Source organism: Pituophis catenifer, unplaced genomic scaffold, assembly GCF_029215685.1.
Source record: "Pituophis catenifer annectens isolate HBS135680 unplaced genomic scaffold, rPitCat1.0.hap2 SCAF_2, whole genome shotgun sequence".
Taxonomy (NCBI): Eukaryota; Metazoa; Chordata; class Lepidosauria; order Squamata; family Colubridae; genus Pituophis; species Pituophis catenifer.
This window is the reverse complement of record NW_027256882.1, coordinates 227,147,226-227,161,067: the sequence shown is the minus strand read 5'-3', so window position 1 is coordinate 227,161,067 and position 13,842 is coordinate 227,147,226. Positions and strand designations below refer to the sequence as shown.

Here is a 13,842-nt window from a genome sequence, read left to right as displayed (position 1 = left end):
ATTGATGTCACATGCAAAAAAAATGCATAAAACAAAGTGAGAGAAACCCTGAGTTAATAACTTCATAAGCAAGGCACTAAATCTTTCCTCAGCAATTACTGTGCCTTTGTGTCTTTTACAAAATAATCCAGTAGTTATCTTTAAATTTGATAGTTTGGACAAGTTTGTGCAGTTTGTAATGTAGAGAAGGCACTGATATTCCATCGGCTTCTGCGCAGTTCAGTACTCTATTTCATTGAAATCAGCAGAATATCCTGATGATTGTAGTATAGTTTCTTCCATTTCTAAGAGGACAGAAAGAATATTAGAAAAATCTGCATATTACTTTACAGATAAAAGTCATTTTGACTGTGCTAAGATGCAGGGAAGGATAGTCTAAAGCCTAGGTATCCTTTCTTTCATGCATATTAAAGTAGAAATAATGAAAGAGCTTTAGCTCAAGAATGGTTTTGTGGACTTCTGATAAATATATCATCTTTGTAAATCTATAAAGAAACACTTGCTTGAACAGTTTTCTCTTTTGTTTTAAAATTTTATACTGATATATATATATATATATCAGTATACATATACATATACATTTACATACATACATACATATATACATACATACATACAGTACATATGTTTTCTTCTCTTATCGTAGGCCCTTTATGTGTATTTCTCCTCGGCCGGGTATTTTCTTAAGTAAACCAAGATTTTCAAAATGCAGCCATAGGTCAGTGAAATCCCATCCATTAGTTCTAGGCTTTATCAGATACTTGACTTGAGGGTGTGCCTAACTGATGAGGACTAATTAGTCCGAAATAGATCTATATTAGTCTCCCAAAAGGCAGCAAACTGCTTACTTGCTGTCTGATAAAGCCTAGAACTAGTGGATGGGATTTCACTGAGCTATGGCTGCATTTGAAAATCTTGGTTTACGTAGGAAAATACCCGCTGAGGAGAAATACATATGTCTCAGCTCCCTGCCCCCACACCAGCAGATATTTTGGTGCCAACCTATCTACAAGACAAAGGCTGGGCAGCTTATCTACAACACATGATAGGATTAGCCCTCACTCAAGATCCAAAACCAGGACAAAGCCATTAAGCCATAATAGGAATTGCCCAAAGCCCCTTCATTACATCATCACCCAGCAAGATTCAACCAGGCCTGAGACAACCTACAAAGTTACCCCTGCATAGCCCCATGGGAGTCTGACAACCAATCAGAATACATTTCTTACACAGGAACAGGAAGCTCCATGGTGGGGCCCAAGAGAGGGTATAAATCTCTCACACACTTTTTTTTCCCCCAGGACCTCAAACCACACACACACACACACACACACACACACACACACACACACCACAAATTCAATCAAATTAATTTTACCTTTACAAGGTCCTCTCTGAAATGAAATGTCATCTATAGCAATGTCACTTCTTATTGATATTCCACGAATTGCTTCAAATATAATCTGCATTTTTTAAAAAAGCATAATTTATGAATAGAGTTTGATTTTATAGAAATGTATAAAGTACTGTACATACAAGATAGTAATTTCCATATAGGTATGTACATTTTTGCTGTCTCTCAAAAAACAGTAAATTATAACTAAATGGAGTAGAAGAAAGCTGTTAAATGAATATCTCTCCTGCCCTCTCCAGGCATGTTCTGGAAAGTTTGACGATCCTTAGGAATAGGATCATCCTATTAAATAAAAATGTGCAGCTGTTCAAAATTTACTGTTAAAATATTACATTTGCTCCATTAATACCTTTGTGTTATTTGGGCCTCTTTCCTCCTCTCTCAGATTCTCCTGAGAATCTTACTTTTCATAAAGATTGACCAATCTTTCAGACAAACTGAGGCCAAGAAAATCCTACCACATAAGTTTTCTTCGAGATATATTCTGTTGTCCCTTCCCAGGAATTATTTAATATCTTTCCTCTCAATGAGTGAACCTTTTTTTTAAAAAAAAAATGTAATGTTTCTTCTCATATATTTTCATTTTTTTTTAATTAGAAGAGAAAAGGAAAGTTGTTATTTATCCTCCGCATAAGACACTTGATAGCAGAGACAAGGGTTTCAGGGTAGAAGTACCATCTTACACACCAAAGCAATGATCTTCCACATTCTCTGTACTCTGCCTTGTTCAACAAGAAATAACTTCACTGGAAGAGCCTCTATCTGTGCCTTCATTAGCTGGATGTAAAGGCTCCACCAGCCTTACATTTACTTAGAGGCCTGAAGGCCACTACTCCAGATTCAGAGCAAACCTGTACATATATTTTTTAGAAGAATTTACTTTTAGAAGCAAGAATTTTGGTTGCATCAAAATGTATTCTTCCCCCAACAGAATAACTTTCCTTTCCCTCTAATCTGGGGAGATTCCCTCTAATCTGGGGAATTGAAAGACGGTTCATGAGCACAGATCTGTACACACTTGGACTGAACCACATTGGCTGTTTTCTCAAAGAAATATATAACTGTTGCTTTGACATTTACATTCCTGCATCTCTTCCTTCAGACTATTATATGTAACTGAAATCCAAACTCTACAACATTAGATCTACACATTTAAATTATCTAAAACTGGATAGAGATATATATAGTTAGTACTATGAGCAAATAGCTGATTGAAATTGTTTGTTAGATTTGTGAAGTGTAAGGGATAAATGTTTTATCGAATTTCTCCTTTTTTGTGTATAGTTTTTAGACTACTTGAAAAACGGTTATACAGTGAAGAGTGGAGCATTTTACAAACCTCTCCTTCAGTATCGCCTTCCCAAGTAAGGACAAAAACATTGCATAGCATCTATGAAAATAGCTACAAAAAATTCTCCTAAATATAATTTTGAAAACAAACTCTCCATCAAATTAAATAAGAACCTTAGGAAAAAATACGTGAGAATTTCTGTGCATCACATCTGATACAGCTATGATTTTTAATGACAGACAGGCTTATTTTAGTTGCTTATACAATCAGTTTAGACTCAATTAATTGAAGACTATCCAGTGCTATTTTAAATTGTCATGCTTCAGTCTCATTTTTTCCTTACAAGTCTTGAGTAATTTACGACTGTTACTAGCATTTAACAAACTTGTCAACTGGAAAATTATCTCCCCAAATTTTCTGGGCTATAAGTTAAACAAATACAGATTCCTATAAAGGTCTTGTTAACTTACCTGATGAGATTTATCACATGTATATTCTATTAGGCCCCTTAACCATGAGATGCTTTGTTCACCACGTCTTCTCCAGATGAGGATCTCCTTTTTAGAACCATGCATTTTCAAATAAACATTTAACAGTCCGGTCCCACGTCCATACATATGATAAAAAAATGTAAGGCACTGATGACCAAATGTCTTTCGTAATAACGTTGAAATAAGTTGTGCCTTCTGTCCATAGATCATATTAGAAGCTTCTATATACATGTAATGTCCTTCAAAAAGAAAATATATGAAAGTATATTTTAAGATATTTTATCATTCATATAGAGTGATTTAGATGTCTGAATTTTACTAGAAACAACAGTCTCCTTTCCATCACTTTTGAGAGGTTTTTTTACACCTCAAAAGTACACGTATTTCCAACATTTATTATTCTATGGTTTATCTATCTTGACAGTTATTGATCTTTTCCAATATGAATTAACTTCTCTCAAATCTTACCCAAAATTATCGGAGAAGTCTGGAAAAAGTACCATAACAATTATCTTATTTATTGAAGAATGTTCAGGATAAGATTTTATTAGCATAAAAATTAAAAAATGAAGGAATAGTTTTCTCTATTTTTAAGCATGGAAATCCTGATCTGAATGTTTAATAGAAAAAAATAAGTATCAAGTGTTCTCATTTAGATTACAAATCTATCTTGGAATAAAAACTGTTCTTATTTGATATTTCATTATATTGTTTAGGTCTTATCATCATTTAAACTATAACTTACCTACCCCAGTAGTGTGGTCTCCTGTTGGACCAGTATAAGATGTAGGAGTTGGACTTCTCCTCCTATGCCAACCATGCCGATTTCTTGGTTGCAGAGTAAATGCACACTCGTTTTTTTCAAAGGTACATTCTCCAGGAAAAACAGGTGGTATATCTACCAAATACATACAGTAAAATGTTGTTATGTTTAAGTATATTTAAATATACCTAATTGACCTATGTAAAACTCCTGGTATTGATAAGGCTATCCATTTTATTCAACTGGACTTGGTATAGAAACTGCTTTTCTATCTGAATTTATTAATTTAATGTTCCTTTACTCATTATTTTTTTTAAAAAACCAATACCACATTATATTTTCTGCTTTCTAAAAATTCCAGATATTACTTTTCTAAGTAAATATGATTTTTCATTTAAAATAGACTTTATAAGTAATAACATTTACTTAGTCGCATGTTTTATAATTTGGCTGGATATTGCTAAGATAAGAGGTAATTACTAATAGAAAAACCATGTAACTATTCATGGTTTAGTTAATTCAAATTTCACTGTAATACCTTGAGTTTACTCATGATTTATTAATTTATCTTGTCACAGCCAAATGTGACCATAGCAATTTACAAAGTACCGTGTTTCCCCGAAAATAAGACCCTGCCTTATATTTTTTTGCCACCCAAAAAAAAAAAAAAGGCACTAGACCTTATTTTTGGGGGGGATTTGTCCACTGACTCATCTCACTTGTGTGTGTCACCCCTGGCCTCCTTTTCACTGTCAGAGGCCTTCAGGAACTTCAGCCAGCAAGGCTTTCCTGAAGGCCTCTGCAGCCGATGACAGAGCTCCAGATCAATCCGGAGCTCTGTTACTGGCTACAGAGGCCTTCAGGAAAGGCTTTTAGGAAAGACTTGCCGGCTGCAGAAGAAATGGGCAGAGATGTGTGAGGCCTGGCTGCAACTGTCTGAAGGTAAGTAGTAGTCCACCCCCCCCCATCCCTACCATAGCTTAATTTTTACACGTGCACCCTGGAGTGGGTGTTGTCTTAATTAGAGCTTATTTTAGGGGTAGGGCTTATATTGGGCACACATGTAAAAATCAAGCTACGACTTACTTTCCGAGTAGGTCGTATTTTCGGGAAAACATGGCATATAGAAAATAACTAAAGCATTCATGAAAACTCTAATTTAAAATGGCTTAAATCAATCAAATCACATGATAATGGAACAAAAACATGGACTATCATATTGAATCAATATAGGCATTAACAGCTAATTCTACAATATACAACTAATTTTTTGGTATTTTGCTAAAGCTAATCAGAGATAGCGCTAGTCTGATTTTGGGGGACTACCACTACTATGAGGAGCATCTTTCTGGAGCCCCTGTAACTGTCAATCGTTCAGGACAATTCTTACAGTAGGTTGGATTCTTATTTTGTATATATGGAGACAGACAGACATAGACATAATGGACATTTATGCTAATGAAAGGTACCCATTTCCCCTGTATCTAAATCCCAATTTAAATGCAGATCTACCCAATTTTTTTTTAAGAGCAAGTATAGGAGTGTTTTGGAATTTGATAGAAGAAATTCTGTTTCTTTATAGGAATTTCTTGGGCATACTGAACACTCTTTGTACTCTTATTAGTTCCAATGCATGTGTCTCTACTCAAGTACTAAAACATGAATAAACTGTGAATTTGCATCCACACCATTAAAATGGAGAAAAGCATAGTTTTTAAACTTAAATCTATATGGAATAGCGTATGATAACCTGAAACAAATATATATATTAGGGGAAAGTTATACCAAACAGATCACTAATATCAGAAAGTTTACATCAATGGTAATAAATATACATACTACAGATTTGAAATGTAATTAATTTTACCAGCACTATGACAGCTTCCCAAATTCACTGATATATCATCTAGTGCCACTATTCCACAATCCCAAAAGTTTCTACACCAGCTCAGAAACACCACCTGAAATGTGCACAAAAATACAGTCAATCTTAATTTTTCCAAGCCCATTTCCCCCAAAATGCTCTTTTAATCAGTTGACTTCTATAAAGCATTTGAAAGAGATGCTTTATAAAGCATATTAAATATTTGAACACACATTCCTTGAACTGCTTCAACATCCTTTGAAATTTGCTTCAAAGGATGTCAGTACATATGGGCATGCATTCACTCTACTCATGATCTTAAACAAAATGTTCTCAATCTATGTACATATCACAGACAGTAAGGGACAAATCTTGAAGCTAACATTTTCCCAATATTTGTGGGAAAAATGTATTGCTTACTACAACTAATTTGCAATCTCAAATGCTCTGAATACATGAAGCAATCAATTTGTATTTCTTGCATTATTTTGTCAGTTATATGTAAAGAAAATATTCATTTTCATTTCATTTCCATTTTAGCACAAATCTGAATTAAACAGCAATTTGGCTTATCCAGATTTTTCATTAATGAAACAGCTAAGAAATTCCTAGCTAATTCTATGGTATTACTAGAACTTGAAACATGTATAGAATATTTATATTTGAGGTTATTGTTTCAAATTATATTTGTTCTGTAGGTGAAATAAGTATACAAACAATTGAAGTAGAAATATTATTCAGGCATTTGAGACTTTCCTCAAAAGAACACAATAATGATCTGTGGAGTCCTTGATACTCTCTGGCTTGATAGTTTGCTTGCAGATGTTTCATTACCTGACTACGGTAGGTAATTTTGTTTTATTTTTCTTTTCAAATGGCAGCTATTGGAATTGTATGTAGGCAGTTTTTTGGGTATTGCCAGAAGGATCTTTCAATTCCCTACCATCTAGGTCCAAAAATAACTTTCAATCAGAGTAACCAATACCATTTCCATTCCATGACCAGATCAGAATCCTTACTGGTAGAGATCTAGATAATCTGCTTCCTATAAGGAAGGGGCTTCTTCAGGAAAGAGTTGCACTCATAACATCCCCCATAGCAGATGACACTTAGATTTACACCTCTCTCTCTCTCTCTCTCTCTCTCTCTCTCTCTCTCTCTCTCTCTCTCTCTCTCTCTCTCCTCCCTCCCTCCCTCCCTCCCTACCTCCCTCCCTCCCTCCCTCCCTCCCTTCCTCTAACTTAAACTTACAAAGAAATGTCTAAAAACACAACTAAAAGCAATTACAATAGCAAATTTATCTGGTTAAAAGCATTATGGAAACAAATTGGTTTCCAGCCAGAACTGTATATAGAAATGATATTGAAGTTCTTTTACAAAAGTTTGTAAAATTGTTTTACAATTTTATTTTGATTATATTATTGTTTCTGCAGAAAGCAACATTGTTCAAACATGGCTGAAATTATGGTCCTTGGCGCTCTCTGAACTTGGTTTTCTTGCAGACATTTCATTACTAAACTAGATAACCTAGTTTGGTAACGAAATGCCTGCAAGAAAACCACCAAGCACATAGAGTACCAAGGACTTAAAGTTCAATCCCAAGATACAAATATTCTCTTCTATCAATGGCTGAAATTTCATAAGCAACTCAGTATTTCAATGAATTAATGTCCTTTTTATACTTGCTTTCTAGAAAAAAAATTCCCTGAATTCTAGAAAAAGCACATAATAGCAAGGAGTGTGTTCTTTTATACTAAGAATTAAGATCTTGTTACAGACAACCTGAGGTATAATAAAAATGAATATAAATAATATAAATTATCTATTTTTTGTTTTACGTTTATTGCATTTGATTTAATTACACAAAGCAATTACACAAATGTTCTAAAATGGTGTTTTTCAAGTAGCTCATTAATGTTAGTGGCCAGTTTCTTCTATATTAAATATTGTAGTGCCAGTAATTGGTTTAGAGAGCTAATTTCAAATAGATACTCCAAAATGAACTCATCCCTGGAAACCATGCTTTACAGCTTTTCCAGCTGAAATGACAAAGACTGAATATTAAATATTCACTATTTCTTATTTGAGGAAAAATGAAGAATAAAATACATTATCAAAGAGTTTCTGATGGCTGCAATTTTTAAATTGGAGAAGCTGTAGAAGAATGCAATGGAAAGATCTTATTCTCTTGTGCTATGTGACATTCAAGGATGGCCAAGACTCAACTTGGCTGCTGAGGGTGTTTACTATTTCTATAGACACTTGGAAAGGAAAAATCAAAGTTGCATAAAATCAGCTGCAGGGAAGATGAAGTAAATGTTGGTTGTGATCTACCAGTATTTATGCTATATAGTGGACTGCTATAAAGATTCTAAACTTAGAATCTTTTGATCTGCAACATATATTCCCAGATAATATAAGCAAACATTACATTAGCAGCCATGGAAGTAGCTCATTTTACTCTATGCATACAAAGCACATTATTAATACATTTGTCACAATTGGCATTAATATTTTAAATTTGCTTTCCATTTGGGTCAAAATTATTAAAACAAGATGTATGCACTTCTCTCTGGTACAGTTTAAAAATGTCATAAACCTACTAATGTCTTCAGTATGAATGACATATTTGCATATGAACTGATCTTCAGATGAAGTAAGTGTAATATGTGGCTACATGAGGTTACTTTCAAATTTTTCATTTATAATAACATGGTCCCAAATTACATAGTCTTGTTAGTCGACAAAAGTTTCAAATACGCCTAGTGTGAATAGGTAGACAACGTATGTCACAAAAAATGATCATAATGTGATTTTAGTATTGTATACTATTCAGTGTCTGGGTGCAGCATTTCCACTGATATTTTTGTCATGCAAACTGTTAGTAGGATTTCAAGTTCCAATTTAACTAAATAAATCTAAACAAACAATGCCAGAACTCTTCTTTCCAGAAGCGGATAACACCATAAAAATTAAAACTTGCATTTTTATTTAATTGATTTTTTTCCCCTATACAACCTCCTGCCACACAAACCATATAGTGACTGCCCTTCTATCTGTGGTCACATTCCCATCTGTCAGGATAATTGTACTGACTTTTACTAGAAAAGACAGAAGATGAACAAATCCTTTTGCCCTTTTTTCACAGAGTCGTTATGACTCATTTAGGAGAAACTGAAAATAACAGTATCTGAGACGGAAAACATTGGTTGTTACCTTGCAAGGCATGGGCTTTCTGAAGGTGATTTCAGCTTGAGTCCAGACTCTTTGGGGAGTTTCTGAGACAGACCAGATTTTTTCTTGAACAATATGGTTTTCTTCAAAGATATAAACAGCCAGAGAATCTCTCATTTTGAAAAAGCCAAACAAAGCATAATAAAATCTCAGACAATATTGTAAGTTTTCTGGCAGTGTTGGACTATATAAGCGGCCAATATATCCAGGTTGCGATGTAAACTTTGTATTTGCCAGCAAATAGAAACCTGAAATGCAATGCAATGTTTAAATCATTTCAAGCAATTTACTCCTTCTGGGATATTTCTAGGTATTATATTGGACTTCCACTGGCATGTCTGCAAGCTAGGGCTGCTATATACAGTAAGACCATGTCTCTAAAGAGCTATTTTGTGCAAAAATACCTTAAATAATCTTTCCAGGCTTGGGTATTTTTAGTTGCTATTTTCCAGGTGTTACAGAGATTAAATACATGTTATTTTTATAGTTAAAGTTTACCTACCTTTTAAGACTAATATTGTTTCAATATTGTCATAATTATAGGAATGATAATTAGGTAATTAGGTTACATATACAGGTAATCCTCAGTTTATGACCACAATTGAGCCCAACATTTTTGTTGCTAAGCAAAGCAATTAAGTGATTTTTGTCCCATTCCATGACCTTTTGCCACAGTTAAACGAATCACTACAGTTATTATGCAGTCATTAAGCAAATCTGGTTTCCCCCATTGACTTTGCTTTTCAGAAGCTGGCTGAAAAGGTTACAAACGGTGATCACATGTCTGGGGACAGTGCAGCTTTCATAAGTACATGATAATTGCCAAGCGCCTACATTTTGATCATGTGACCATGGAATGATGGTTCAGTGGTTAAAGATACTGAGCTTGTCAACTGGAGAGCTAACAGCCCAGATTCAAGACTCAAACTCTGCACAATGGGGTGAGCTCCTCATTACTTGCCCCAGTTCAAAAGCATTCAAATGCAAGTAGATTAATAGGTACCGCTACGATGGTAAGGTAACAATGTTATGTGCGCCTTTGGCTATAACCATGCTGACCACATGACTATGGAAATTGTCTTCTGACAACACTGGCTCCCTCAGCCAAGAAACGGAGATGAGCACCGTGCCCCAGAATCAGACTGAGAGGGAAACCTTTACCTTTTCACCAGGGGGATGCGTAATAGTCATGAGTGTGAAAACTATCATAAATCACTTTTTCCAGTGGGGTTGTAACTTCAAACAGTCACTAAATGAATGACTGTTAGTCAAAGACTGCCTGCAATTTAATTTTCCTCTCTGAATTTTTCAATGAGCAGACCATTAAAAAACAAACAACATCCCCCCTCTTTTTCTGAAACTCATTGTTAGATCTTCAGACATAAACAGCACTTTTGCACAAAACTAGACATCAATATATGTATATGGGTCTGAAACTGAAACCTGAAACTGTTTCGTATATACTGCTATGTCATTTATCATATTAATGATTAATGCCTTGATTCGAAATGAAGCAATTCACCACAATTATTCTTTTAATAGAAAAGTTATTTTGGAGGTGAACTGGAACATCAGACTTTGAAGTTTGGCCAGTAGCTCTTTTCTCAGTGAATTTATACAGCAGGCTTATATCATCTCTGCCACTCCTTTTCTATTTGTCAGCATGTAATCACTTCTAGTAGGAGGGGGGAGCCCCATGTGTGAAAACTCTTTAAACTGAGATCTTGCTTTTGAGATTTCTGAAAAAATACTTCATCTAAATTTATGTGAAGCTGGCACTAGGTGATCCAAGTTTCATAATGTTTGCACAGTTACATTTATTACTGCATCTCTTCGTATGATCTGAAGTCACATACATAGTCTTATACCAAAGCAGAACAACTGAATAAATCCCAGGATTCTTACTTCAAGTATTTTGTTTAAGGCTCTTTCTTTAAGACACTCATAAGATTTTTTTTTCTACATCCTGTAGTGGCTCAAGCCTGTCAAGAAATTGCTGAAATGTCCAGATTTCCCTCAAAGCTTCAGGAGATTCGGGTTGAATTCAGCATGTTAAAGAAGTTAACTTACCCACCCTATATATCTTCCAATAAAGAATGTTTACTTACCCGTGCCAGTAGTGTGGTCACCTGGTCTATATGCATTAGGCTTCACTTTTATCCTGCTCCAACCAGGACCATCCTTGTAATCTTGATAAAAATGGCAAAAATTATCCTCAAAAGTGCAACTTGCCTGTAAGGGAATGAAGGACGTGCCTAAGGGATAACAGATCAAATGGAAGATAATTGAAACTGCATACTTGAAAGAGTAAGTTGATAAATACTAGTAAAATCAGTAAGAAGGAATCAAGCTGTTTGTCCGTTAATAGCAGTTATGGATCGAAACCTTGAATAAAACATATCCAAAAGAGAATTAAAGATTCCCATAGAACCAAAAGATTTCCTCTACCCACATATTCACACATAAATACAAGGCCAGAAAAGGAAATGTCTCTGATAATCTTATTTTCAGTGAAAGTAACTTGCATTGTCCAGTGGAAATAATTTATATCAAATAAAAAAGAAAAGTGGATAATACAACCATGGAAGATGTACAATGAGTCTATATTCAGTATCTGGTATTACCTCAGTAATAATATTTCCACCAGTAATGTTCAATTGTTTTAAAAAAGCAATTTTTAAAAATACTGCTTTCCTTAACATTGCACAAGCTGCACAGCTTGTTCATTTTTTATATACTCAACATTACCCAAATACAGACATCTTTATTCATCATGTGGGAGATGCAAAGCATTTTAATCATAATTTTTGAGATGAAAACACTATGAATTATACATCTATTTATACTGTAATGAGCTCCATTTTGTGAATTGCATCATTTTGCTTTAAAAGGTATCTCTTTAATATCCTAACTCAATTCCAGTAAGAAGATGAGGAATGTGGACTGCAGACAAGACTACAACATACAGATGACTAGAGATACAGTTTATGACTGGCTATATCCATTCAAAAAAGTTCATCAATAATTTGTTCAGATAAAGCTTGTGTTATGTGTGTCAACTTGCGAAGCTTTCCTGACCTCCCGAGTTGCCATAGGCAAGGGGATGGGAATTCACACCTCAGTCAAAACAAAAAACATCCTAGCCGGCCCAAGTCAAGGCCATCTCCATGGAGACCTGCAACAGCCAGAAAGTGACTTCTAAGACCCGCGAAATTGCTTCGTTGGGGAATGTGACTGGTGACACACCCTGGGGGGAGGGGGCAACAGAGTCAGAGGCAAGGTGCGAACTAGGTGAAGTCAGAGTTGGCTTCATTTAGGCGTGCCAACATGGCGCTCCTAATAAACAACTGGATTTTTCTTGCAAAACAGCTTGAGGCTCCTGATTTTATTAGGGCATTGGTTGGAACCCTGACATGATTGTCCCTCATTATTTATAGGATGTTTTTTTCTTATGGATCTTTCCTATGTTTTTCACCAGTAATGGGAAAAATATGTGCAGAGCACCTTTTTATTAATTTTTACTCAATAACAATTGATGTCCTAGTATCTATCTGTCTTTTGTCTATCTATCTATCTCAGGAGAGTCAAACTTTATTTCATGGGTGGCCACATCAGGCTTGTTTGACCTTGGGGGGCCAGGGTGGGCACGGCCAGCTCGATGTCACTCATGTCCTGGGCACAGGTGGTGGCCTGAGCACTTAGCCAGTGAAAATGGGCTCCCAAGCTCCATTTTCAGCTGCGATGGCCTCCTGCAACCCTTTGCCAGAGAAAACGGAACTCAGGAAGGGCACACGCAACCCTACCTAGCTCCATTTTCATTGGCAGAGGTACCACAGGCCAATCTTTCACTGTTTCCAGGGCAGCCCTGTGGGCCAGATCTAAGCACCCTGCAAGCCAAATCCAGCCCCTGGGCTTTGAGTTTGATACCCCTGGTCTATCTTGTATACTACCCATCTCATGTTAAATCGACTATATCATATGAGGGAGATTACCAATGTTTGTTGATGGTGAAGGTATGTTGGGTTGTCTTAATGTGTAATAGCAATTAAATTAAGATTTGACAAAGAAAAATGTGTATTATAGAACATTGGGAAACTTGTACCTGTTTGATTGCTACAGAAAACTGGGGAGAAAGAAATGTCATCAAGAGCCAAATATCCTCCTTTGGCACTGCTGAAAGCAACTTCAAAAATAACCTGCAAAAATATCCAAGCATGGTTAGATTATAATTATACAAAATGTTATTTTGGTGATCAGATGCCTTGAAGAAGCAAATCCAATCATTCCCAGCTAACCCTTATTTATATACAAAGGAAAAAGCTTGAAGCCGTAGTTTTCTCAAATCATTTACTGCTTATGACTCAAATAATTTGGTTAATTTAAAATATGATCAAGGGGAGAAAAAAGAATAAAAAACATGTTTATGTTTAACAGAATAACAGAGTTGGGAGAGACCTTAGAGGTCTTCTAGTCCAACCCCCTGCTTAGGCAGGAAACCCTACACCACTTCAGACAAATGGTTATCCAATCTCTTCTTAAAAACTTCCAATGTTGGCGCATTCACAACTTCTGGAGGCAATTTGTTCCACTGATTAATTGTTCTGTCAGGAAATTTCTCCTTAGTTCTAAGTTGCTTCTCACCTTGATTAGTTTCCACCCATTGCTTCTTGTCCAACCCTCAGGTGCTATGGAGAATAGCTTGACCCCCTCTTCTTTGTGACAGACCCTGAAATATTGGAACACTGCTATCATGTCACCCCTAGTCCTTCTTTTCATTAAACTAGA

At 35.5% G+C, this 13,842-nt stretch overlaps 1 protein-coding gene across 1 annotated transcript in view; it reads right to left on the bottom strand.

Annotated features, from left to right (window-relative positions):
* Positions 1-219: 219 nt before the first annotated feature.
* Positions 220-13,842, bottom strand: part of MAMDC2 (MAM domain containing 2) — a 60,714-nt gene continuing 47,091 nt past the window's right edge. The window contains exons 7-14 of the mRNA XM_070935598.1: positions 13,160-13,253; positions 11,166-11,312; positions 9,040-9,305; positions 5,827-5,920; positions 3,942-4,094; positions 3,176-3,435; positions 1,379-1,463; positions 220-284 (exon numbers count right to left, since the gene is read on the bottom strand). Of these exons, the coding sequence (XP_070791699.1) occupies positions 220-284; positions 1,379-1,463; positions 3,176-3,435; positions 3,942-4,094; positions 5,827-5,920; positions 9,040-9,305; positions 11,166-11,312; positions 13,160-13,253 (1,164 nt within the window). The remainder of the gene's footprint in view (positions 285-1,378; positions 1,464-3,175; positions 3,436-3,941; positions 4,095-5,826; positions 5,921-9,039; positions 9,306-11,165; positions 11,313-13,159; positions 13,254-13,842) is intronic.